Source organism: Lissotriton vulgaris, chromosome 3_1 (genome assembly GCF_964263255.1).
Source record: "Lissotriton vulgaris chromosome 3_1, aLisVul1.2, whole genome shotgun sequence".
NCBI classification, from domain to species: Eukaryota; Metazoa; Chordata; class Amphibia; order Caudata; family Salamandridae; genus Lissotriton; species Lissotriton vulgaris.
This window is the reverse complement of record NC_141689.1, coordinates 669,412,885-669,439,779: the sequence shown is the minus strand read 5'-3', so window position 1 is coordinate 669,439,779 and position 26,895 is coordinate 669,412,885. Positions and strand designations below refer to the sequence as shown.

At 44.5% G+C, this 26,895-nt stretch overlaps 1 protein-coding gene across 5 annotated transcripts in view; it reads right to left on the bottom strand.

The window, feature by feature from the left end:
• The window catches only part of PAM (peptidylglycine alpha-amidating monooxygenase), a 1,271,905-nt gene that overhangs the window by 391,666 nt on the left and 853,344 nt on the right, over nt 1–26,895 (bottom strand). For all 5 annotated transcript variants that reach the window (XM_086960973.1, XM_086960975.1, XM_086960971.1 and 2 more), the window contains one exon: nt 23,056–23,123. In XM_086960973.1, coding sequence (XP_086817099.1) covers nt 23,056–23,123 — 68 coding nt within the window. The remainder of the gene's footprint in view (nt 1–23,055; nt 23,124–26,895) is intronic.

Here is a 26,895-nt window from a genome sequence, read left to right as displayed (position 1 = left end):
TAGTAAAGCCATTCGCCTGTCCTTACCAAAGCAGTGATCATCTGAGAGATATTTTAACTTTGGCCAGGTCTAACACGATCAGATAACTGAAGTTGGTACTTTGTGCTTTTTGGCTCTATTTTAATTCTAACTTTAAAAATTCATATTCCCGATCCTACTCTTTCAAAATTTGTTGTTCTGGCATCAGTTTATGTATTAAAATATTTTCAATTTTCCTAAACAGATTTGGGATTCTCTTGTGTTGTGTTTTCACTTTATTACAATTTGAGTGAGAATAAATACTTTACAAATTGCCTCTAAGTTAAGTCTGATTTCTTTGTTCTTTGTGCCATGCTACCAGGCGGTTAAGCACATGTTTGTTTATTGGTACACCCTGAAAAGGACTGTGATTATTATTTGATATGGGTTCTCAACCCCCCTCAACAAATTCTCCAATTTCTTACACTGACGTACAGCACTGTCTGTGCAGTGCGATTCAGTGATTTGTGTAAAGGCAAACATCCCTTTACATAATCTGATATCAAAATTGATTTGTGATTTTTTTCAATTCTCCTTTATTTTGAATTGAGCTTTTTGTGTCTCTCCTTAATTTCACTCCTTTCCCCATATTTAGCACCAGTGATGTTTGCAAGAGTGGAGGTGGATCTCAGCAACATTGATAGCTCCACTGTGGCAGAGCAGACAGTGACAGCCGCTACCCGGGTAAATCAGTGGGGTACATTTTTTAACTGCATCGCTGCGGCGGTTATTTTTCCGCTACGCGGCTTTTTTCTAAAAGCTGCGTTAGATGACTAGCTCAGCTCGTCATCCGCACACGACCACCGTGGCTGATGACGAGCTGAGCTCGTCATCAGCATCGAAGGGGTTAAAATAAAAACGTACCTGAATACTGACACCCTTCGTAGCGCCCAGCTACCGCTTCAGCTCCACCCGCTGACGTGACGATTCTCACACAGGCTCCTAAAGTGCCCTGCGAAAATACAGACACTACTATCATGCTGCTATTACCCAGCATGGATGTATGTTGTTACGACGTATGGTATTACCACGCGTACCGTTACAACGCGTATTTTACAACGCAAGTCGTTACCACGACTTGCGCTGTAGGGGTGGGGACTTAGGAATAGTTTAATTTACTATTCCAACACCAGCCTACGTACAGTAGGGAAGGTGTTGGAATAGTAAATCTACTATTCCTTGTCCCTACTATTCCTTGTCCTTTAGCGCCCTCCAGCGCAAGTCGTGGTTACGACTTGCGTTCTAAAATACGCGTTGTAACGGTACTGCGGGGTAACATCTGCGTCGTAAAGGATGTTCCCCCCCCCCAGCATGAGAGAAGTGTAGGGATTGGGTGGAGTGGGCTGGTTTTACGCTCCAGCAGGGACTGCAAACTGTGCTCCTGAGCCTTGCAGATATCGCAAAGCAATAGCTTGGAGATATCCAAGTGAGCCTGTAGGTTGGCCGGCCGTGGACAGCCAGCCAAACCTACATGCACACTGCTAGTGCCCTTAGCCCACCACTCCCCCTGCTGCCAGTAGCCCTTCCCTCAAGACTCGGCAGCAGCTCTGGAGTAAAATATAACGATAATAAAGCAGTTTTATTGACTGCTTTATTATCATTTTATTTTACGTGTGTCTGCTAGTTCCAGCAGTAGGGCAACACTTCTCAGCCGTAGCAGAGGAGGCACCCTTGGGAGCAGAAAAAGTTTTGTAATGAGGGGGGAGTAGAAACTAGCAAAAGGTTCCAAGAAACTAAATTATTAGGTAGCCCTCAAAGGCTGGGAAGAGGACTGCATGTTGCAATCCACATCATAGCAGCAGGAGGATGATGGTGCAGAAGAGGAGGATGAGAAAGAGGTGGAGCAAGAGAATCTCCTGATGATGGTCACACAGCCAGAGGTGATAAGGGGGCCTACAGGCATGAGGTCCTCTGCCAAGATCAGTGAGGGCTTCCACATCTTGACCCCTAAATTGTTGGAAGATAGGCAAGATGAGAGAGAGAGTTGAGGGTTTAACTGGCCTGGATGATAAAAAGGCAGAAGCGGAGAGCCTTAGAGCAAAAAGCCTAGCTCTTGAGGAGAAGAAAGTTCTGCTGGCACATGAGATGAGCCAGAAAAAACTTATCCTGAGAGCAAGTAGGGTCACAGAGTCTAGTGAAGATAGCAGCAGTGACACAGAGATGCCTAGAGGAGGTAAAAGGGTTCACATCTCCAAAACCTGGGTGCCTCGCTTTGTGTTGAGGGATGACACTGACAAGTGGTTTGAGGCCCATAAGGTAGTACAAAGTGAAAGAAGAGCATTGGGGGTGGGGCTAATCTCTAAAAGAATATGCCGGTCAATGGGAGGGATATCCTACTGGCTCTGATAAAGGTGACAGCATGAGATATGGTCCAAGAAAGAAACTGTTGGGTGGTAAGGTTGACCTTACCCCCAGAAAAATACAGCTCAGAAAGCAGCTGACAGTGGCATGGGGGAATTGAGTGCGGGAGAGTGCAGGCAAAATGGCAGGGAAGCTATTGCTGCAGCAATCAAGCAAAATCAAGCTTGTCACCCGTCTCACACAGTGTGGCTCCGGTTCTGGCCCCCATGAATTCAAGGTCTGTGCTTCTCACTGTACCTAGGGACCACCATCCAAACAAGGTCACCATCACACCCTGGCACACCTGCAGAGAGGGGGCACAGTCATCAATGTAGGAACCCTCACAAAATGGGACTAATGTTGGTTCCTGGTGCCTGCAGTGCCCCACGTGATAGGATCCCTGGAGGTACAGTACTTTTGGGCAATGACTCCTCTAAGATCTTTTGAGCTGCACACTATAGGCGATGGAGTCAGTCATGGCACCTACCAGATGAGATAAGATTATCCAGCGCCCAAGGTCACAAACACAGAATTGTAGAGCTTGCATAGGCCACCCAAGCTCCCACAAAAACGGTCTTCAAGTACACTGGGTCATCAGCTGTCACATGGATTTAGGTGTCATCTATACAGTCAAGGCTCTTAGGCTTTACTAGCAACCCGAGGACTACTCGCAGGAGCTGAAGTTAAGCTGAGTAAACGTAACGCTCTCAGGACATTAGTGGGCGGACACTGTAGGTTCAGGGATGAAGGGAGTTCAGCATGGTGGATGTGAAGCCGGGCCTCTGCCATCATTGTAGGTAGTTACACAGCTCCCTTGCTTAATGGGCTACTGGTCTGTACTCCTCTGCTGTTCTGAGCAGGTATATTCTTGTGCAGGGCACACCCAGTACTATTTATCAACAGTCACTGGGCTTCTTCCCTCATGGGCAGATTCAAAAGCACTTCTAGCAAAGATTCTTTTTCCACCAAGTTGTGCCCTGACTTGGCAAGGAAGCTGGCAGTCTAGAACATCAACCTAGTGGAAGACGGTTTAGCAACAAATGTATTACTAATGCTGTTGAAGACTTATCTTAAGACAAATGGATCCATGCTTTTTGTACTTTAAATTAATTGAGCAGAGATCAAAGGAGGTATACTGTATATGTTAGTATTGGCAGGGGTCCAACCTCCCTTGCGTTATAAGGATCCACTCCTATTTGCTTGTGAACTCATAATGAGAGCCTAGGTGAGCGGCAGATTTGAAAAGAGACTGTCAATGTGACGTTAGAGATTATTGAGGTGTCTTCTGTTCTAGCCATAGACTGGGAGAAATCTGTATTATGTCCATTACCAAATTGTAACTTTACCAACTCAAGTATACAATAAACCTTTCAAAATCTGATAAGAACTGAGGAAAAAGATATCCTGGGGATCGAAATAAATTTGTAACACTCTGATTTACGGTCTTCATTGCTATATCTTTCACTGAAAAAATGGCATTGGCTGACATGACCCTCGTTAAGCCACAGTTTTCAAACCATACTAATTCCAAGATCACTCCTCTATAGGATTCACTGACTCATGACTCCGTTATATTGGTATATATAGACTGCATAAACTGGGCCACATAAAAGAAAGGTGGCACATAGTCTCCAGATTTCCAATGGCTCTGCAATGGCTACCAATAACCAAAAACATATTTTCTAGTAGCAGGAATGTCCTCTGTAAGATGTACAATTGTGTGTCCCTGCCCTGAGTGCTAATCTATGATTATCTAGTATACTTGTTTTTGATTTAGGCCCTAGGCTCACACTAATTGAGTGTATACGCAAAGACTTAGGCCCATCCCTTGAGATGAGTTGTTACATTCCTGGGTTAGGCCCATGTAGCAAAGCTGCTGATTTCTTTCATTGTCCTCACAATAACATTTCTGCTGTGAACTTTTGCACATATTTACGTGTGCAACATGGTGGATTTGTTTCTCTGAAACTAAACTTGTTTACACATCTAGCTTTGCACAACATCACAACATTATCACAATGCCCTGAACATCATGTACCAGGTCTCACTATGTACAAATGTCATCTCTATCTTCATCCAAGTGGGGACAGGGCTATCTACATAGCCATAACATCTCTAATCTATAAGCGCATTGCAAGGCTGCTTTCTATTATAAAAGATGATCATACCAATAGATTAGTAGAGGAGGCATTACACCTGACACCGAGGGTTCACCACGCAGTGATCTGACATCTTGTGAGGGGTGTCCAGGTGGTGACCAAGACAGGGTCCTTCATTCTCTCCCCTCAGGTAATGGGGTTGCATCTTCCCTTGGCTGGATTATTGGCTCTACACCTAAACACACTCTAGGTACACTTAGAGTAGGGTTTGCATAGTAGGAGTATGCTCGATTACTGCCTTGTTTTATATGCCTACATACATACACTTTTAGCACCATGGTAGAACTATGTCTACTATTTACGCTTTTGATGCTGGTAATCACATTTATCTGCTTCTGTCTACTAATCATTGCAGCGCACGTATTTTATACAAGAATAACTTTGGTTGAATAAATATATTGACAGCGTCCCACTGTGTATTCTCTGTATACCTCTAAGAGAATAAGTAAGCACGAGTGACTGTGCAGAAGTTTTAGTACTATTTCCACGATCCCTGGGGTGTCACGTTCAGAAGTAGCATGAAACCATTCACTCTCTGATAAGATTAGGGGTCTTACAGTGGCACTGTGAGCTAGCTGGTCTATGGGCCAACACATCCTGTGGGGGTTATCCAGAATAAGATTGGGAAGCAAGCCCCTACTTTATGTTGTCCACCAAACGCGCAGATCCTACGGATTAGTAGGAACTACAAGATAGAGTGAGGTCATGAACCTGGAGGGACACATCAAACATTCCCTGATTTGCTGGACAGTGGACTACTGTCCCTGTCAAGGGTTTATCATGTAGAGCCATGATGACGACAAACTGTGTACCAGTAGCTGTGAAGACCTTCCTATCTGTGTCAATGAAGTCGAGTTCTACTTCTGCACACTAACACGTGTCCTAGTGCAAACATCCCAGTGCATGTGTGTAGCCTCTGTGGAGCATGCATTGTATGTATGAGCAAATAACAGTAATGGAGGCGTGTGGTTTCCATTTTAGAGGCCACTGAATTACTCAAGTGCACTTTTGCAGACAGAGGAAGTGTATTGCTGACATTCCTGATTAGTCTTCCTCACTGACTCAATTTGGTATATGGTGGGGATAAAGAGCGGGACTACATTCCTTGTTGTTCGTAGTATGAAAAGTCCTTAAGATGAGGGCCTTCTTTTTTTTTTGACAACATGTTTTTATTGCTGACATCCAATTAAAGACTTGGGCCTCATAGGGTACCCATTTCCAACATGTAAAGTGACAAATATGTGAATCAACATTTCCAGCAATCATAGCGGATTGATTCCACAAAAGATACATTATAATACAAATAAAGAACAGAAAAGAAAAAGAACAACAGAAAAAAGCCAACTGTGCCACATTGCTTCCCCTTGACTGATATATGAAACCTAGATAAAGGAGAACATTCTGCCATCCACATGCATAATGATTACTAGTAATACTTATATACCAACTAGCTAGTATCATGATAGGGATTCATTAACATTGGATGGGGGGTGGGGCGGGGGGCTCTAGATATATTCCTCTTCAGCCAGGATAGCTTGACTCCAGTGGTGTGGAGAGCATGGGACTCACGTCTGAGCATACCCATCCCACTCGGGGTGACAAATGCAAAAAAACGATGGATTTAGGCCCAGATCTCTGTACTGGGGTGAATGTATGACATTGTTCTGCAGTCTGTCCATCAACTGTTGTTTTTGAATTTGTCACCCCGAGTGGGATGGGTATGCTCAGACGTGAGTCCCATGCTCTCCACACCACTGGAGTCAAGCTATCCTGGCTGAAGACGGCTGATAGCCAGAAATCGGTCCTGGGATGCTTGATTCCGGTCCAGGAAAGACATGGCTTGGCAGTTCAGGCTGGACTGTTCCCATGAGACACAGGGTCAAGGCTGATTTGCATATGGCCATGTCTGAACTGGGGTGGTGTGGAGTGTAAAAAAACAATGGATTTAGGCCCAGATCGGGCTGGCTCAGACGTGAAAAATAAAACGGAGGTGATCTTTTTCGGGAAAGGCACACCACCTGCGGCAGATCTATGGTGGCCCGAGGTGATGAGGCCTGCACCCTTACCTAGCCTCTCAGATAAAAACTTAGGGGTTAAATGGGACGATAGTCTAGCCTTCTCTTCGCATATTCAGCAAGTGATGGGGTGCTGTCTCAGCAAATTGAAAAACCTGCGGAAAATTCTCGCGCTCCTGCCTGAGCAGTGTAGGAAAACGGTGATCGATGCCACAATTACATCTAGGCTGGATTACGCTAATGGCCTATACCTGGGTCTCCCGAAATATCTGATCCAGCGTTTGCAAACTGTGCAGAACGCAGCAGCTAGGCTGCTAAAGCGCATACCATTCAAAGACCACGTGAACCCTCATCTCCACGCATTGCACTGGCTACCGGTATTCAGTAGAATAAAATTCAAGGCGCTTACGCTGGTGTTTCGAGCTGTGCATGGTATCTGTTAAGATTATCTAAGATCACGGTTGCCCAGATACTCTCAGGCACGTTCTCTCCGCTCGAATGGCCGGGTTCTGCTACAGGAACTACGAGTGAGGAGGGCTCGAATAGGAGGACGCACGTTCTCGGCCAATGAGGCGCGCTTATGGAATTCTCTGCCCCCGAGCCTTCAGAGCGCCCCCTCAGAATCCAGCTTTAGAAAGCAGCTGAAGACCTGGCTTTACTCACAAGGAAATTAGTTATTCCTCTACCCTAGGGCTCGTAGTCTTGCACGGCTCTCACAGCTCCGGGACACCTCCTAGCAGAGGTAGCTGTTCGCGCTGTACAAAAGTCTGTATTATTATTATTATTATCTCTGTACTGGGGTGAATGTATGACATTGTTCTGCATTCTGTCCATCAACTGTTGTTTTTGCATAATGAAGGGAGTGCTCCTTATGAGAAATAAGAGGACTGCTGTATAACTAAAGCTTGTGTCAGCTTTTCAGAGTTACATGTACATCATCTGGAGTCTGACCTGGAAGGAAGAGCTGCCTCCCTGTCCTGAGTCGACTGGAAGCAGACCTGCCTGAGAGGAAGGAGGAGGACTGCCCCAACCCTGCAGAAGATGTGTCCTCCCAGGGTACGCAGAAGCAGCTGATCCCACAGCTGAGTGCTTGTCCACCCAGAGAGACTAAAGAGAGAGGGAAACGTCAGGAGGACATGACGGCCAGAAGCTAACGGCCGCGACGGGGCCCCTCCTTCTGTGTATGGCGTCTTGCGTCTGTTGAGAGCTGACATTCAACACACTTGTTTCTTGGTGAAGTTACGCGATTTTAGTTCACGAGCTGTATCTTGGTAATAGTGGCACTAGACAGCGTTTGACTGAGGCGGTTTTTGTGCAGTTGAGCGAGCTTGGAGGGAGGCTCGCCTGCGAGCTCGAGTCCGAGATTGAGTTTGTGTCCCGGGTTCACCAGCTGAGTCAGGCGCAGGCGTTTTCGTGCAGCAGAGCAGAGCGGATGGTCCCAGGTGAAAACGGCGGTGAGTCGGCTGCGCCCGCGTGGTGCAAGGAACTAGGAGCCGCTAGGTTCTGGCGGCAGATTCCCAGGAGATTGACTTTCAGGACTGGAGGATCTGGGTCTGCTGGACGGGAAGTATACCAGGCTGTCGGCACTGCCAGGTTTGTCTCCACCCCTGGTAAGCCATCTAATATAATAAGTTATCCAAGCAAAAGCACGCGGTTGAAACATAAGTTATACATCCTCTCCCCTGGGTATGTTGATTTTCAGGAGAACAAGGCAAATAATCACAGAGGGGGCCTGAGTTTAGATCTTTATAAGCCCACACAAATCAGCATAAAACAGGTCTCCTATACCCAGCACAGGTACCAGGATCAGGCTTCATGGAAGGAGGAGGGAGACCACGGTGCTGCTACTGCTAATATCAGTGTACAGCCAAAAAACTGCTTGGTTAATCGTGGCTGCAAATCTGGCACTTCTCCTTCCCAGGCTGGGATAACTCGCTATACATTGCGAAACCGGGTTACGAATACGACCGCTGTACAATACCTTCAAAACCAACAATTTCCCCACCAGTGATACAACTGAAGGCTAGAGTTAGGAGAGGCAAGATAAGCCTTTGCGGGGTGGACACCCCCCAGGAAAGGGGAAAATTAAGAAAGTGAGAGCTGGTATATCGGGCGGGGTATCTAGCCTTCCTAAGGTTACACCATCATTAAAATCGTACTATAAGGTCTTATCCTCTAGTGGTGTAGATCAAGGGAAAAAGATGACAGCAACCGGCACCACAAATACCACAAGTGCTGCGATCACTACTAGTACCGTGAGCACTGTAAGCAGCACTGTAAGAAATACCACAAGCAATATGCCTATAAGTACTATAAGTGCTAAAAACACTATGAGTTCCACAAAAATGATAGGCAAAGCAGTGAGGGAGAGCTCCACTAGTGCCTGTTTGCTTCCTACACCCCCCATACTCAGTCCATCTAATTCAATAGACCCCATAGACCCACTGCCTCACTCTACTTCATCCCCTATACAGGACACAGTACATCCAACAATAGCACTGTCGAATAGTTTTTCAGCTCTGGCCATTCAAGACGTGGCTCAAAAGGAGGAGGCTGAGCAGGTTCAACAGGACAGTCGGACAACTGGGGAGGATAATTTAGGTGAAGAAGACTCATCTGTAGCCATAGTAACACCTAAGAAGGACACACTTGCAGTGACTCACACAGATAATATCCCCATAATTCCAGTTGCAATGTCTGTTCCTGGTACATTGGCGGACTTATTGCTAGGGCTAAAAGAGGACATTGGAAAACATTTCACTATTTCGGAAGCAAATCAGAATGCGATCCAGGCTTCTTGTGAGACACTTGCCCGGAAGGTGTAGGAGGTTGCATCAAGGACGAATGCATTAGAAGTGGAGTTGCCAAAAATTAAGGAGGCTCTAGGCGCTACTACAGTGGCTTATGATAAACTTGCCCAGCAGAACCGGGAGATGCGGGATGACATTGAGAGATTGGAAAACCACACGAGAAAGAACAACTTAAAATTTCTGAATGTCCCTGAGGACATTGAAGGAAGCGACATTAAGGCATTTATAGTAGCCCAATAACAACAAACAGGTAAATGGAGGGTCCCAGGGAATATTTAATGACCACGCAGTTACAGCCCCCTAAACATAATCTACATAACAATAATCTACTACGATAATCCCATAAAATGTGGAGCTGGTACAGCATATAGGTGACCCACCTATTTGAGGTGGCAATGAGGAGACTTGTATTATAATTGAATGTATGGAGCGCTGTCATGTCTTGCTCTCACGTGGCTTTAGCTGTGATTCTATATACTACTTTCTCTATACCATAGAGCGGTGCACTATCTTCCTGAGCTTTTGCCAGGCGAGGAGAGGCACGTTCCTCTTGCGTTAAAGGTGAGCGAGAGGAGGAGTGTGAATTGGCTATAAATAGCTGTTCAACTCTGAATTTTTTAACTAAACGTTGACAATATAAGATGACTTACACTAACCATGGTAATGTCGTTTTTTATTTCTTTTTTTGTACGTGTCTTTTTTCAATGTTGTTTGTGTCCTGATGACGTGCTTCCTTGGACATCCCCTGCACAATTAGGAGGACTACCAGGTTTGAACAGGTGATATCTGTTTCAAAACATATGTTTATTTCACTATGGAGCAGTAGCAAAAGAAATAGGTCCTGAAGAAGCGGGAGATACATTGGGATCTTTAAACTACCGCAGAAACATGTCGACCATTACATCGGGCCAGTGACTATTAGACTTACTCACTGGCAATTTTGCACTGAATTGGTTTTAGTCTTGGAAGTGAACGGCACCAGAATAAATTACTTTTGCGTTCACTATTCAATTTTATCATAGAGAACATTTTCTTCTGTTTTCACAATCCTTTCTTGCACTGCTTTCAGTTACTAATACCATTGCACCTTTACACCCTTAATTTCACAACAGTAGCCATTCCCAAAACAGGTGGCAACAACAAAGATCTTCCACTTTGGGAAGTGGTTCAAATGATGAAAGGGCAGCAAAGGAAGAGTAACTGATGGATATCTTCCCAAACAGTGTGATATCCTGTTGTGTGCTCTACTAATACACCAAGAGTACACCTTGAGCCATCTCGACACATTTAGCCACATAGTTGACCCACAGTTATTCATTTTGTTATGTTATTTATAGTAGCCCTCCTTAAAACAACAGTGCTAAAGGAATCCCCGGAAGTGGCTTGGATTTATTAGCGGATATTCAGCGGGTTCATTGTGATCCATATAGGAGGAAACCAGGCAAAGAACACCCAAGGAAGATATTGGTGAACTTTTTAACTTATGCCATTAAAGAAAAGATTCTATCACTGGCTCTCAAAACAGGTCACATAAAATCATCTTCCTTCACCAGTCCGTTTACATATATGATTCGCTCGGATGTTTCATCTATAACAGCTACTAAACAATGGGAGCTGGGCAAGAGGGCGGCAATACCTAATTCACTGGGGGCGCGCGCTCAGCTGAAATTTCCCGCTTCACTCTGTGTGATGTGGAGCAATCATATGCACATTATACGTCAGGTGGAGGAAGCAGATACTCTGATAGAGAAAATAAGGGCTGGTAGTGAAGGGGGAAGTAGAGCATTGGTAGCAGCCGGATAGGTGTAAGATACAGGGAGCAGGTTAAAAGCTTCATCGAAATACTCTGTAAGAACTATACTGTAGGACACATATCTGTTATATTCTATTTTCCTCTTAGTATGTACTCTACATCAAATGCACACATTTTAGAGCACAATCACCAAGGTAAAAATGTTTTTTTTTAAATCCCCAAAAAAATCTAAGTTTAACTAGCATGTATTTTTTTTCTCTTTTTCAACTATACACGGGGGAGGGCGCCGTCAAAGGGCATATGCCCAGGAAGAAAGAGAGGGTCCTCCAGGGAAGAAAGGGGGTTTTGGGGTGCTGTTGGGTGAGGGGTTGGGAGGGGCAAAAAACCGAAAATTAAGTCATCATATTCACCACGTTCTACCCTGGCGGAGATCCCCATTAACCATACGGGGCTTTGGGAGTAGGATAAGGCGAGTATTTAATGACTAGCAACAAAGTCTCTTATATTTCTTGCAATGTTAACGGGCTCCACTGTCCGAGAAGAAGAAGGCTAGTCTTGAAGTATATAGAACAATCCCAGGTCAAAATAGTTCTTCTTCAAGAAACCCATTTAAGTTTTAGTGAGGGCAACAAGCTCTTTGGTAAACTAAGATGGGTAGAGACCTTTTGTTGTTCTGGACAGTCTGCTGTAAGCAAGGGGGTAGCAATCTTGATAAAGACTGGGATAAGTGGTATCATTAGATCAACATCAACGAATCACACAGGAAGAAGGGTTATAGCTCAGCTAGATTTTAGTGGAAAACTGCAGACTATTATTTCATATTATGGGCCTAACATAGACGATCCTACCCACCTACTTAAAGTACAATCCAATTTGGTCGAGGTTAGATACCCATTATCATGAGGGGGGAATTTAATGGCCTCCTTGACCCCAGGCAGGATCGCTCTAACTATTGCCAACATGAGACCGCACCGCGTTCTAGGCGCGCCATGGTTAATATGATGAACGAGATTGGGCTTATTGACGCTTGGAAGGTCAAAGGAGGGTCAGCCCCAGGATATACCTATTTCAGTAAAAAGCATGGTCACGCATCGAGATTGGATTATATCTTATTAGATAGGCAATGTTTAGAGATCTTGGAGGATATAAGAATTCTACCCACTATTATATCGGATCATGCACCCATTATGTTCTCGGTTTTTATTAATCGTATTTTAACCACGGCATCACCTAGATGGACTTTAAAAAGGTCTGCACTACATAGTCAAGATATAGTTACATCTGTTAGAATATCTATAGACAATTACTTTACTGACAATGTTGGCTCTACTCTCCCCGAGTATGTATGGGATGCCTGGAAACACACATAAGAGGTCATCTTCATAGTCTAATTTGTTTGGAAAATAGGGAGGAGGCGAGGAAGTTTAAAACTCTAGAGAATAAAATAACCTCGCTAGAGAACGCTCGACTGGGTACTCAACAATTAAATCTAACAATGTTACTAGATGAGTTGGAACTCCTCAGATTAGAATTAAGGCTCAATGGGACGTTCATGCTATGGATAATTATGAGTACGGTGAGAGAGCCGGTGCAGTTCTGGCAAGTAAGATTAGAGCGGACCCGGTGCGGAACAACATAGACAGGTTAACGCTTGATGACCAGGGGAATATATCCTGCAAACAGAAAGATATGGAAGATCATTTGCTTTCTATGTTTTCTAAACCTTACGAGGAAGAACCATCCTCCACACAGGAGAACTCTTTACGATGGTTGGAGAGTAAGGCCCTCCCCAGCTTGACAGATGAAGGCAGAACCATTCTTAATAGTCCCTTCACCGAGGAAGAGGTCAGGAATCATATTAAAAAATTCAAAAATAACAAAGCAGGAGGGCCTGATGCTCTCCCGGGTGAAATATATAAAATCTTCCAGGAGAGTCTGGTTCCAAGACTATGTGAACTATTTAACTATGTATATATTACAAAGGGTAGTATACCAGCATCCTGGAGGAAGTCTATCATTGTACTCATCTTAAAGCCAGGGATGGACCCCCTAATGCAGACTCATACAGACCCATCTCCCTGCTAAACGCCGACTATAAAATCTTTACCAGTGTTTTGGCAGGGAGATTGGCTAAATTGGTTCCACAACTCATTAGTATGGACCAGAAAGTCTTTGTGCCCGGTAAATACATTCATGAGTTGAATCTGCAGTTGATAGGAAGCATAGATCTAGCGGTGACACGGTTGGAGCCCTTGGCAGTAACCGCATACGATGCGGTGAAGGCCTTCGACCGTGCCAACTGGGGATTCCTGTGGAATGTACTAAGGGTAATGGGTTTTGGCGAGACCTTTATCCAAACTATGAGAGGGTGTTATGAGGGTGCCTCGGCGGAAATTCTATTGAATGGTCTTCTAACATCAAGCTTCAATATAGGGAGGGGCACCAGGCAGGGGTGCCCCATCTCCCCTCTTCTTTTCGACATCTATATTGAGCCGTTGGCACAAGCACTTAGGACCGACGAGACAATTACACCCTTTAAATATAAGGATTACAGCTGTAAGCTAGCTTTATATGCTGATGATCTTTTGATTTATACCAGCAACCCAGTGGAAGTACTCCCTAGGGTAGAGACGATAATGGCGGATTTCGGCCTCCACTATGGATATCAAATAAACAATTCGAAAACAGAAATCATGTGTTGGGGGATTGATAATCGGGAAGGTCCTTGCAGCAGCCAGTTTAGATATCTGGGAATTATTATCACTCCAGATATTAATAACATAGTTCAAATCAACACAAAGAAATTATGTAAGGATATTGATCAGCTCTTTTCCAGATGGCAGAATCTTCCCATTACAATATATGGCCGAGTCAACTTGGTTAAAATGGTCATTCTGCCTAAGTTGACTTATCTGTTTAACTCAATACCCCTTTTTTTTCCAGATAAAATTTTGGTGAATATTTAGGGAAAGATTGGCAGTTTTATTTGGGCTAAAAAAAACTCCAGGTTATCTTGGAAAAAGCTAAAAAGAAGACTATTAAAAGGGGGGCTAGCACTCCCAGATATAAATTGGTATGCCCTATCTTTCCAGCTGAAAAATATCAGGTGTCTTCTGTCATGCCAAGATGATTCTAACTGGGGGAGAATCTTGAACATAATGGTAGATCAAGAGGGAAGCGAGTCCGGATTTTTATATAAATTTGGAGCAGTAAAATTTTACAAAAAAGTACGTTTTAAAGGTTTTAAAATCGGCTCTCATAGTTTGGAACAAAGTTAAAGGAAGATGGGGGATCAAATATTATTCTGAGTGTGCCCCAATTTGGGAATCTCCAGGTCTGCCCCCATGTCTAGGGGATAGCCTGTCCCTTCCTATTAGGAGAGCAGGAATAAACATCTGGTCTGATTTGATAACATCAGAAGGGGTCCTTCCGTGGGAGGTACTGAGATCTAGGATAGGGGATTCCCTCTCTAGATTTAAATACATCCAACTCTGCTCCTGGTTCAAGGCCGAGAAAGAGAACATCGGAGGTAACTGGGAAATCGAGTGTGCTCTCCTATTTCCAGGGCCTAGGAAGAAGGAAGATGGGCTCTGGCATAGGAAAATGTTGGAAGCAGAGGAAGTGCAGTCCCCTCCACTAAATCGGGTTTGGAACTCTACGAGGCTGGAGGCAGATTCAGCTACCTTGTACGATCATTCTCTCAAAGTACTCTATAAATATGTTAGGACTGTTTCTCTTAAAAAGAATCATTTTTACACTATAAACAGGCTATATTACACACCAAAAAAACTAGCGAAGTTTGTAAACCCATCCCCTCTTTGCCCAAGATGTGGGCTCATAGAAGCGGATGATATTCATATTTTCTATGATTGTTCGGCAGTTGGCCCATTCTGAGGTAGAGTGGAGAGGGCTATTGAGAGCATTTTTTAAATAAAGCTATGTTTGAACTTAGCTAGAGTCATGTTTGGCCTGGATGCAGAACTCATTGCTAAATTGAGGGAGACACAAGTTGCATTATTTTTTTGTTTCATTTTGATTGCTCGAAGAGAAATATGTAAGATTTGGAAGGATGCCAGCCCTCCACTATATGAAAATTGGCTTCGAGCTACACTTAGAATTGCACGTTTAGAATCACTTTTAACTCACAATGTAAACAGCACTGTGTGGAAACCTTTATTGAATGGGGAATAGCAATGAGGCTGTAATAAAATACGCATGGTCCAATGATTACACCATGCCTTGGTATAAAAAGGCAGGCCGGGCTGGCCCCAGGCGAAAGCAAGAACTCCGGCCTGGGGCGCCCAGGACAAGATCGGGCCATAGGAGATAATTTGCACTCGTTAGTGGTGAGATGAGGACAAAAAAAACAAAAAAAAGAGACTAAAGAGAGACGAGAGAGAGTGATCTGCACTGCTCTGAGGACTGGAGATGATTAGACTCTTTCCCAGGCGGCCTGCACCATGGCACTGTTCTAAAGTATGCACACGTGAAAGGAACCGCTGTAATCCTTTAGTTTGTGCATAAGTTTGCCGACACAATGGCTCTTCTCTGAAGTGTGCCCGAGCATACTATGCTGCTGAAAAACTTGATTACAGTACCTGGCCAAACTGAGATGCTGCAAATCTTTAAGTTGTTGCTGAAGCAGATACTGCACTGGTGTAGTGACTGTTTGAAACTGTACGGCCTGTGATGCTGTCCTATCGCTGTGAGCGGAGTTGGTGCTGTGCTGCTGTCCAAAATCAAAACATGTGTGCAGTGGCTGCTTGACCTCTGACCCTGAAAGTCATCACCCTGCTAACCCAAAGCCCAAAAGTGGGCCTGCGACCAGCCAGAGACCATCAATGATGCCAGAGCCTGTGAGCCAGATCAGACTCCCGGTGGCAGACTCTAGTGCTGCTACAGAGGGCTCGGCTCAAGGCTGAAGCTCTTGCAGCTGGTGCATCTCCTCTCAGAAGACAAAGGGAGAACCAGACGGGTGCTGTGGGTCCCAGGGGCGACAAGCACTTCCGAAGAGCTTGCACTGGTGAGACATGGATATTGGGACTAAGACTCTTTATACAGAACATGAAATGTAAAAGAGGTAGGTAGCACTGTGTCTGCACCTGAAACATTCCATACCAGATTCAGCCCAGCATTTAGATGAGGGTGGGGATGGGGAAGGCGAGGAGGATGGAACCATGATCCCTGGGTACAGTGGCTGACAACAGTACGTTTTGTACCTGCATATTGTAGTGTCTATTGTTTTGTTTCTGGACTACATTAAAATAGTTATTTAAAGAAAATGAAAGATAAGCTCTGGGCCGAACAATCTATTACTACGCTGCTGAGGGATTGTTCAGTTCTCAGCTTAAAGCACCCTAACACTACCTCTCTGTGAAGCCTGTGACTATTCACCATGGCTACACACACAGAAGCCCTCTGGTCTAGGGGTGAATTCTAGGCAAAATACAGAAACACCAGGTCTAAAAGGGCGTCCCTTTTAAAGAACAGTTTTCCTCACCCACCAAAAGTGGCATGCTCCATCATTGGGGAACCAGAAGTAGCAGGAAGTAGATCCTAAAGAAGGCCACAACACGGACTAGGTCACCAGCCGAAACATGTCGATCCTTGAATGACACGATGGAGTCTAATATGTTCTGTTGTGTTTTATGTTTTTAATCTTAGCACAGAGCAGCCAGAATAAAGTCATACGGTGAACCCTGGAGCTAGTTTTAACTCACTTTAATACTTCACCACGCCAACAGGCTCTCATTGGGTATTTAGTAACTACCCTCCTAGTATACAAAACATCCCTGAGCTCCTCCCTCTCAGATAGGGGGTTGTAGCCTGCACAATGACTAGGTTTCATTGTGCAATGGGGTACCCCAATGATGAAGCCTGCCACCTGTGGTGGGTAAGGGAAACAGTCCTTTAAAAGGGACTCCCTGATCTGGTGTTTCTGTATTTAGCCTAGACTTCACCCCTAGACCTGAGGGCTTCTGTGTGTTTAGTTGTATGGACTACAGGAGTTAGCCCTTGCTGGTTTTCAAATCTCCTTTGGCCCTTTTTGTGGCTTTTAATTTACTTTGGCTAACAGAGACATTCAAGTGTTGAAGGCATTGTACTTTGTCAAATATTCTAACACATAATAGTGTAGGCCCTGGGATACCAGAAGCAAATTACCCTAGTCATAAGGCCCAGTAGCGCCTACTTGCCATCAGGGCCGGACTGGCCGTTGCGGGCACCGGGCAATCCCCCGGTGCGCCACAGGGGTGGGGGCCGGTTTTGGCCCCAGGGGGCTGTTTTAGTTACAGGGCCGATAGCTGCAAAATCGGCCCTGTAATAAAATCGTCCGAAAACCGGTCGGCAAGAGCTCGGTCGCACCCCCAACCTCCCCCGGGGGGCCGGCTGAGCACTTTGCCAGGGACGGTTTTGGTTCCCAGTCCGGCCCTGCTTGCCATGTGGTCCCTCTAAACAGGGTATGACTATTGCCTACAATAAACATGGAGTTGGTTGCCAATGAGAATAGAAGAAAATGGATGTTTCCTATAATACTGGATAATTTGCCATGGTTCGAGCAATGTCAACTGATGTGCCTACCTCTCCCAATAGAAACAATAGGTGTTCAAGATATGTCGAACAATAAACCGTCATTACTTTTCCTACTGAAAGGCACTACAGTATGTGAAGGTTCATTCAGCATGTCAGACAGAAAGCAATGGCATTTGGTGGGCTACTCTTATTTCGGAGTTCTAACTGATAAGCATAGATAAAAATCAGCAAAAACAATAAGATATTGGTCTTGCTGATTTTTCTGAGGAATGGAGACTAGGGATCTCCTAGATTTCCTGGATAGAGGCAATGGAGGCCATAGTCTCATTAGTTCATTGGGGAAAGTGATGTCAGATGCCACAGGTCTCATCTGTGTACAACGAAAATGTATGACAAAGGCAGCAGTCCTCCTAGATTTGTCATGAAAGACCTATGCTTAAACCTATAGGCCATTAAGAATGGATTGCTATTGCACTTTATTAAAGCCTGTAACAGGTCTAAAGACGCAAACACCGCTGTATCCAAAAACAATCTAATATCATAGACTGCTGGCTAAGCAATAATGGGGTACGGGTCTAGTAGAGGTAGTTGGGGTGCAAAAGCCAGAATGTTAAAACTGCGGGAAAAATACAAGATTCAAATTGACACAATTCAAATTATTACACCAAGAGTACTTACCCCCCGCATGGCGGTAAGTACTCGTCACTCCAATATCAATCCAAACTGGGCCCATCTCATCTGTGACACATATATGAACTTATAGCTGCTATTTGGAACATATCTGTGTGTCTGTCCCTACCGAGACTGTGACATGTCAAATGACAATGCTCAATGCAAGATATTTTATATGTTGCACTGCTTATGTGATGTACCTGTAAACTAACAAAGTTTATTAACAAATACAAAATCAATCCACCCTGGCGCCATGATGGACTGCAAGCTTCAGGTTTCCCGGGGGCGGAATGGCTATATTCTGCATTATTTGGGGGAAATTAGACTTGCCACCAGACCAGAGTGAAGGTTGACGGTGCACTGGGGCCTATACTGCCCATCTCCATCCAAGTCTTTAAGGCCAGGTGTACATTACCTTTCTTGAAGATTCGTTTTCAGAAATGTGGTTAGCAACGGTGGAAATATATTAGAATAGATTAGTTAAAGGTGTTTTTCTTCTGGTGGGGGTTTGAACTGTGAGGCTCTCCAGGAGAAGGTAAACGGGTGTTTTTTTGTGTGTATGATACTGTATTTTGGACTGTGCTGTCTATCCTCTTTGCTGTTGAGTTGCGTTTTATTCTTTTTTTTGGTCTCACTTTAGTACCTCCTCAAACGTGCCAACTGTTCCTTTTGAAGAGGGAGGCTCCACATTTAGCCAGAAAATGTTATACTGAATTCGCTTCTCTTCCCCCTACCATACCCCACTCCATGCAAGTCACATGCAAGGAAAATCTCACTCTTTCTGCCATAAAATGTCACGCGATCTAAAAAATGCCCAGTATGCAGCTTCAATAATGCTCCTGTTTGGTTTGCCACGGTATCGAAGTCCGTTATGAAGGAGTTTATTTGCCTACCCTGTGTGGCAATTTGGGTTATTTCAGAAGTTTCTTCACGATCTTAAGCGACGAAAAAAAGACGTTTGAGCCACATTCCTCAAAAAAACGTACACTGCTCAAAATCACGTCAGCAAAATGCGCACCACCTCTACGGAGTTTAGGTGCCTAGAAGTATGGTGGCAGGGGTGGCTCTAGGCTCATGGCGGCCCTGGGCAGGGAGAGTAGGTAGGGGGCCCCTGGAGAAACGCAAGCGCGGAGGCCAGTGAAGAGGGGGGGTAAGGGTGTTTGGAAGTGGAACAGAGCCGGAGCCCGCCAACTCGCTGCCAGGGGTCGCCATGCAAATATGTATCCATCCTCAGAGGATTAATATATTAAGGATGTATATAGGCGTGGCGGCTCCTGGGGTTTGGTGGCCCTGTGCAGGTGCACAGCTTGCACATGCCTAAGGCCGCCCCTGATGGTGGTGACTAATTCATGACGTACGTGAAGAACACGCATACTCACACACCTTCCTTTGGTGGAGATCTTGCACATATATATAAATATTATATACCTTTAATATGTATTATCCTCCCACTGAATTTCTCTTCAACATTAAATGTCGAGAATTGTATTTTGTTAGAAGTGGCAGATTCAAGCAACAAACACATAATTTACTGCACAACATCGGAACATCAATTTATTTATTTTATTTATTTTTACCATTTATTAAGCGCACTGTTACCGGGCAGGTGTCCTGGCGCTGAAATGATATACTTTCTCCATACAATGTTAGTCCCTATGGATTAAAAAGCCATGTTTTAATGTTCTTCCTGAATGTCATTAGGTCAGTGCTTTGTTTTAGGGGGAGGGGCATTTTATTCCAGATATCGGCTGCTCCGGAAATAAAGCTGCGACCTCCCCATCGAGCTTTCCTAATACGATCAGTCTTGACAAGCCATTTGTTGGATGATCTTAACTGTCGGCCTGGTTTATACAGCTGGAAGTGTTGTTGAAGGAAAGACGGACCTAGTCCATTCACTGCCTTGAACACTATGCACAGTGCTTTGAACATCATACGTTTCCGTACTGGGAGCCAGTGCAATTTGCTCAGTTCCCCAGAAACGGATGCAAACTTGGGTAGACCCGTAATTAAGCGGACAGCAGCATTTTGCAGCATCTGTAGCTTGTTCAGGATCCCTTGCTGTGCTTGCAAATACAGACTATTGCAGTAATCAAGGCGTGACAGCACTAATGCTGTCACGACAGTTTTCCTGCTGCTAGTGGAGAGAAAGGGGAGAATTTTCCTGATTGTTTTTATTATCCAGTGAACAGAGGATGAGAGGGCATTGACTTGTGCTTTAAAAGAAAGTTGTCTGTCAATGAGTACCCCCAGATTTTTTACTGTCGTGGCAGGTATGGGAGATTCTCCCATTTCTTGGGGCCACCAATTGGGGGTCCATAAGTTGGTCTCATTGCCAAAGAGAAGAACCTCTGTTTTCGAGGAGTTCAATTTAAGGCAATTCCTAGCCATCCATGAACTTACTGCAATCATACAGTCCTGAAATCTTGCTGCTGTTCCTTCCTCTCGACCCGGGAGCAGAGATACCACAATTTGTGTATCATCTGCATATGATGTCAATTCAAAGCCAAATGACCGAATCACCGGGGCGAGGGAGGAAATGTATATATTAAAAAGGGTAGGGCTCAGGGAGGAGCCCTGAGGAACCCCTCCTGGGAGTGTAAAAGGAGTGGATTCGAAATCTCCCAGGGCTACCACCTGAACCCTGTCCGAGAGGAAAGATCTCAACAAGCTCAGCGCGACTCCTCGCACTCCGCACCCCTCAAGGCGGTCCACCAAAATACTATGGTGGACCGTATCAAAGGCCGCGGACAAATCAAGAAGCACCAGGACTGCCCGTCCGCCCGCGTCCAACACCTTCCTGATTTCTTCTGTGGACTTAATAAGGGCAGTCTCAGTGCTGTGGCCTTCCCTAAATCCGTGTTGCGCCATGTCAAGCCCTTGGGAGGATCTGAGGAAATCACAGAGCTGAGCATTCATGGCCCTCTCAATAAGCTTGGCCGGCAATGGAAGTCTAGCTATGGGCCGGTAACTATTGGGATCTGAAATGTCCAAAGTAGATTTTTTAAGCAAAGGTGCGATGGAGACTTGCTTCCAACACAATGGATATTCTCCCCCTTTAAACATTGTGTTAAAGACCTCAGTTAGCATAGCTGAGATGGGAGTGGCTGCAAGTTGAGCCACAGCAGCTGGACAGGGATCGTGGGGTGAGCCTGATTTAGTTCTTAACAGTAGCTTTGTTATTTCTTCTACTTTTACTGGGCTGAACTCCACGAATTCCGAAGGCTGTGAGTTCTTTTGTATGGATTTGTGGGTTCCTTCACTGAGAGTAAGCCTCACTTGATGTTCTAGGGCGGAAAATATTTGCTCTACCTTTCCCAAGAAGAATTTAGCAAGAGTCTCGCAAAGCTCCAAGCTAGGGGGAATAGTGACTGATTTCAAAGTACTTAAGTTAGTCACAGTCTCAAAGAGTTCTTTAAAGGAATTCTTCGCGGACTCAATTTTGGCGGAAAAATAGACGCTTTTTGCTTTTCTAATCATTCCTTTGTATGTCTTAAGCCTGGCATTAAGTATCATTTTGTCTGTCTTTGAGTATTTTGTGCGCCATTGGCGCTCTAATTTTTTACACGACACCTTATAATCGCGTAGTTCCTGGGTGAACCAAGGAGCAGATGGTATTGTACGCGTTGAGCGGCAGAGTTTGGGCTGGACTAGGGAGGTACAGGCATGATCTAACCAATTTGTATAGCTTTCAGCGGCTTCATTTATATCTGTAGGTGGCGAAAAAGTGGAGGCTAACAAGTAGTCCTCCAATACTTTACCATCCAAATCCTTCCAGCGCCTACAAAGCTTGGCAGGCTTTCTGTCTTTTCTTGCTCTGTTGGGCTTGAACGGCTGAATTTTAAAAAGGACTGCTGAGTGATCCGACCAGGCTAAAGGCTCTACATGGCTGAAGTGGAGGTCTGGATTATTTGTGAAGATACCGTCCAGGGTATGTCCCTTGACATGAGTAGCTCCACTTACCACCTGAATCAATCCAGCCGCGAGCATTGCATCAGCTAAAGATGCAGTATCAGGGTCTGAGTCAACAAATAGAGTTATTCCTTTAATGAAAAAGAACCTTGTCTACATTTTGCAGAGTGGACAAAAACTGAATACCCAACACCCCCATGGGCTTATCGTGTTATTAATATGTTAATATGTCTACAGCGTTAAAAATAATAATAATAAAGCTTTGACGTGTAATATGATGGATAATTATACCAGAACGCCCATAGTCAAGACCTTGTTACAAGTTATAATATACATTGTGGCATTAATGAGTTCCTTTGTACAGTTGTTTTCAAGTCACGTCAAACAACAGTATATGTTAGACCAAATTCAGGCACTTGAATTTCTTGACCTTGTTGAGAATCAGTTGTTCAAAAACAATAGAAACTAAATTACGACAAAGCTCTGCATTGACGTGTTTTTCAGCCTTTTTCATTTTTCATACAATCAGAAGGCCTTATCTCGTCTAACTGCGCAGTGCTGCCCCAGTATTCCCAGCAGTAACATACAAAATGCATGAAGCTGGTATCACTCCATCACTTCTGATGCTCTTTAGGCCCCGGAAATCCCTGTTGATATGTTCGCGCATGCGCACCCGCAGCTAGGGCACAGTCAGACCGCAAACACACGCATTACAAATTATGCTCCTTTGCACTTTTCAGTTGTTTCATAAAAATATCCAATTCTATTGAGGTCATTTTGCTTTCCACACATCTGCTCAAAGGCCGAAGGTAAAATTGTATGGATTTAAAAAAAGAGATTTCACTCACCTTTCTCCCCTGGCGGAATGACCGTGTTTACAGACATCATAAGATATATGCCAGCAACCATTGGCTGTCTGAAGAAAAACAACCATATTAATCTCCAGCCACAGCTGAACAATATTGATCATTACATGCTCTCTTCTTTACTGAAGACAGACAGCGCTAAATTATCAATATAATCAGTGCTTTAAATGGGGAAAGTGCAGGTACTCATTAAAATAGAGGTTTGGCAAGTGGGCGGGGCTAAGGGCAACATTTGATCATACATAATTACTTTTGTACCAGTTGCAGCACATATTAAATCACATGAGAAGTGTGTCACTGTAAAAAAAAAAAAAAGATTAACTCCTTACAAAAAAATAAAAGTCATGATGGCACTTTCACCCGAATGGTCGCTCGCACCTGATTCACAGTGCAGGGTCTGTCTAGAGACCCTGTCCTGTTAATCACAGCCTGACCAAAGCCCTCTCAACCCCCTGCAGTTTGGCCCATTCAAATGGGCGCTGCTGGAATCTTCGCCAGCAAATCTGCAAAAGGCTGCTTCAGCCGAGTTAATTACCAGCTCCTCAGAAGCAGAGTGGCCTCTGCCCTGCTGGAAGAGAAACCTAACCTGAGCCTGCCGTGTTGTCAATCACTGTACCGGTACTCTCCCTGGCTCCAAAGAAGTGCAGGTACTGATGGCAAAAAAATTCGGAAGTGCCGGTACTCAGTACCGGCGAGTACCGGCCCATTTAAAGCACTGAATATAATGGAATTTAAGAACATATATTACATGTTATCTCGCTTTGAATTATGCCCAAACTTCCATAAATGATGCCAGAAAGATAAACATTTCATTATAATGCAGCAGATTGCATGTCCAAGAATATAATGTTTTATGACTAGTCCATAGTTTAACGGATAAATAATTGATCCATTTTTAGACAACCAGTATTACACAATGCTACCAGTCATATTCCATATGGTCAGCGGTATTATAGGAACAATCCATAAAAACATTTGGGATCATAATTGAATTTAATATTAGAATTCACAAATCAAAGAGCCATATATTGTGGGCTAGGGAGTGGAACATGGGTCTCCATGTCAAATGTATTGTTTTAGTCAATTAAAAACCATAACAATCTATATATCCGTACATTAAGATAAAACAATCATATTAAAATAACAAGATGAAAGGATATTTAATGATAAAGGTCCATTAGTTAAAAGAAAATTCATTACCTAAAAGGTATTGGTTTTATATAAACTCAGATACATTGGTGACATGGCTACAGCTCTTGACTCCCAGCATTCCCTGCACGAGACACTCATTACAGGGTATATCAAAGTACATTCACCCAGTGCCATATTTGTGTAAGGAAAAGACACACAATTGATGGACCGAATGCAGAACAAATCAAAACATTAACCCCCAGTCAAGAGATCTGGGTTAAATCCATCATTCTTTTCCTCACCATGGCACTCCAGTTTAGATCTGGCCATATGCAAATCAGTCTTGACCCTATGCCTCATGGGAACAGTCCATCACAAACTGCCAAGACAGGTCCTCCCTGGACCGGAAACAAGCATCCTAGGACCGGTTTCAGGGTTTCACCCCTCATCAGCCAGGATAGCTTGAATCCAGTGCCACAGTGAGCCCAGGACACACGCCTGGGCATACCCGGAGCATTTAGGGCGAGAAAGCAAAAGACACACAAGAGATGGATGGAATGCAGAACAAATCAGAACATTCACCCCAGTCAAGAGATCCGGGTTCAATCCATCATTCCTTTGCTCACCATGCCACCCCAGTTTAGATCTGGCCATATGCAAATCAGTCTTGATCCTGTGCCTCATTTGAATAGTCTAGCCCTAACTGCCAAGCCAGGTCCTCCCTGGACCAGAAACAAGCATCCTAGGACCGGTTTCGGGGTTTCAACCCTCATCAGCCAGGATAGCTTCAATCCAGTGGCACAGTGAGCCCGCGGCCAACATCTGGGCATACCCGTCACACTTAGAGCGAGAAAGCAAAAGACACGCAATTGATGGATGGAAGGCAGAACAAATCAAAACATTTACCCCCAGTCAAGAGGTCTGGGTTAAATCCATCATTCTTTTGCTCACCATGCCACCCCAGGTTAGACCAGGACATATACAAATCAGTCTTGACCATGTGGCTCATGGGAACAGTCCAGCTCGAACGGTCAAGCCAGGTCTCCCTGGACCGGAAACAAGCATTCTAGTACCGGTCTAGTATGCTTCTTTCAAGTCCTGGTCAAGACTCATTTGCATATGGCTGGCTTCAAACTGGAATGGTATGGGGAGAAAATAAACGATGGATTTAGGCCCAGATCTCTGTACTGGGGTGAATGTATGGCATTGTTCTGCATTCTGGGCATTAATTATTCTTTTTGCACTTTATATTTCTGCAGGGGCAACTTCATTGGTCAAAAAGTGAGAGCAGCATAAAGTGCAGTGTCGGAGTGCTTTGTAAAGTGCAGAGGAATGCAAGACGGCATTCCTAAAATAAAGAGTATGACACAACGACCCCTTATGCACCCATGACTTTGTAAATAAGTCTAACCAGAGTGCATGTGGGGGTTGCAGCAGCGGTTAAAAGGCTGCTTTTATGAGACAGAGTTGGCGCGCAGGGATAGTGGAGGTCTCATCTTACTAATCATGCCCTCACTAGTAGCCTCACCAGCAAGTAGCTGTGACAGTTGATTGTCTGTGTGCACTTCTACTAACACCCCTACCAGGCTAAATACACCTTAACTGCCCAGTCTTTTTGGGAACAAGGGTCTTTCCTGGGGAAGTTCAGTGGATGACATTTTGGAGTCAGGTGAAGTCACAAAGTCATAGCTTTGCAGGCATGCTGTTCCTTTTTAGAAGGAGCCTACCAGACAGCATAGCTCTCTGGTCTCAAAAGGCATATTGTGGACGTACCAAGAACACACAGGGACTTGAGGCCCATCCATAGCTTACCATTGATTGGCATTCCAGTCACTCTCATTTGCCTTCTTTTTGTTAGTGTCCCAGCCTGTCAATCTTGTGTTTATCCCACTCATGGAGCGTAGCCTCTTTACCATCTCTTTAGATTCAGTGGCTTTCTGATACTAGTGCTCGCTTTTCAAGCACTATTTTTTCTTTTTGCTTAAGCACTAAGTTTAAGTTTATTATGTGATTAGTTCAAATCTTTACAATAAAAGCAAGTCAAAAAACAATCTTAGAAATATAGCAGTTTTTGGATAAGAGTTCCACAAGAGTTCATGTGCTTTTCTGCTGTTTCCCTCCCTTCCCTCTTTCTCTTGCACTCTGAGTTGCTCACTGTCGCCCGTGTGCTTCTCCTCGCTCATCTCAGTAGTGTGTACACGCTATTGCCCTCCTCCGACTTTTTCGACTGTTTGCTTCTCCCCCATCCGCTCCTAGCTGCGATCTCGTCCTTTGCTTCTTCACACCCCAATTTTCCTTGTTGCCATTTCTTATCCTCCCCACCACAGCATTGCTTTCCCCACCTGCGCACTTTGTGTTGCCCCCCCCCCCCACGCTTTCGCTGTGCTGCTTCTGTCAATCCGCATTTAAAAACGCATTTTGCAGATCCAGCTCAAATCTGCAAATAAAAAGAAAGAAAAGTGGCTGCGTCAAACGCTTTCTGGGATGCTCTACAGCAAAGCTAAAACCATTGACAAAGCCAAAGGTCTCAAAAGCTAGACCTATTGGCTTTGCCAATACTTGTTTTTATTGATCTGTGACTCTAAACTATACTTGTGCTAGGTCACGGTCAATGTAGGAAGCTGAATGTCAGTTTTGCCTACCACAAGACGTGCAGAAGATTGCCAGAATGCAACAAGTGGAATAAAGAAT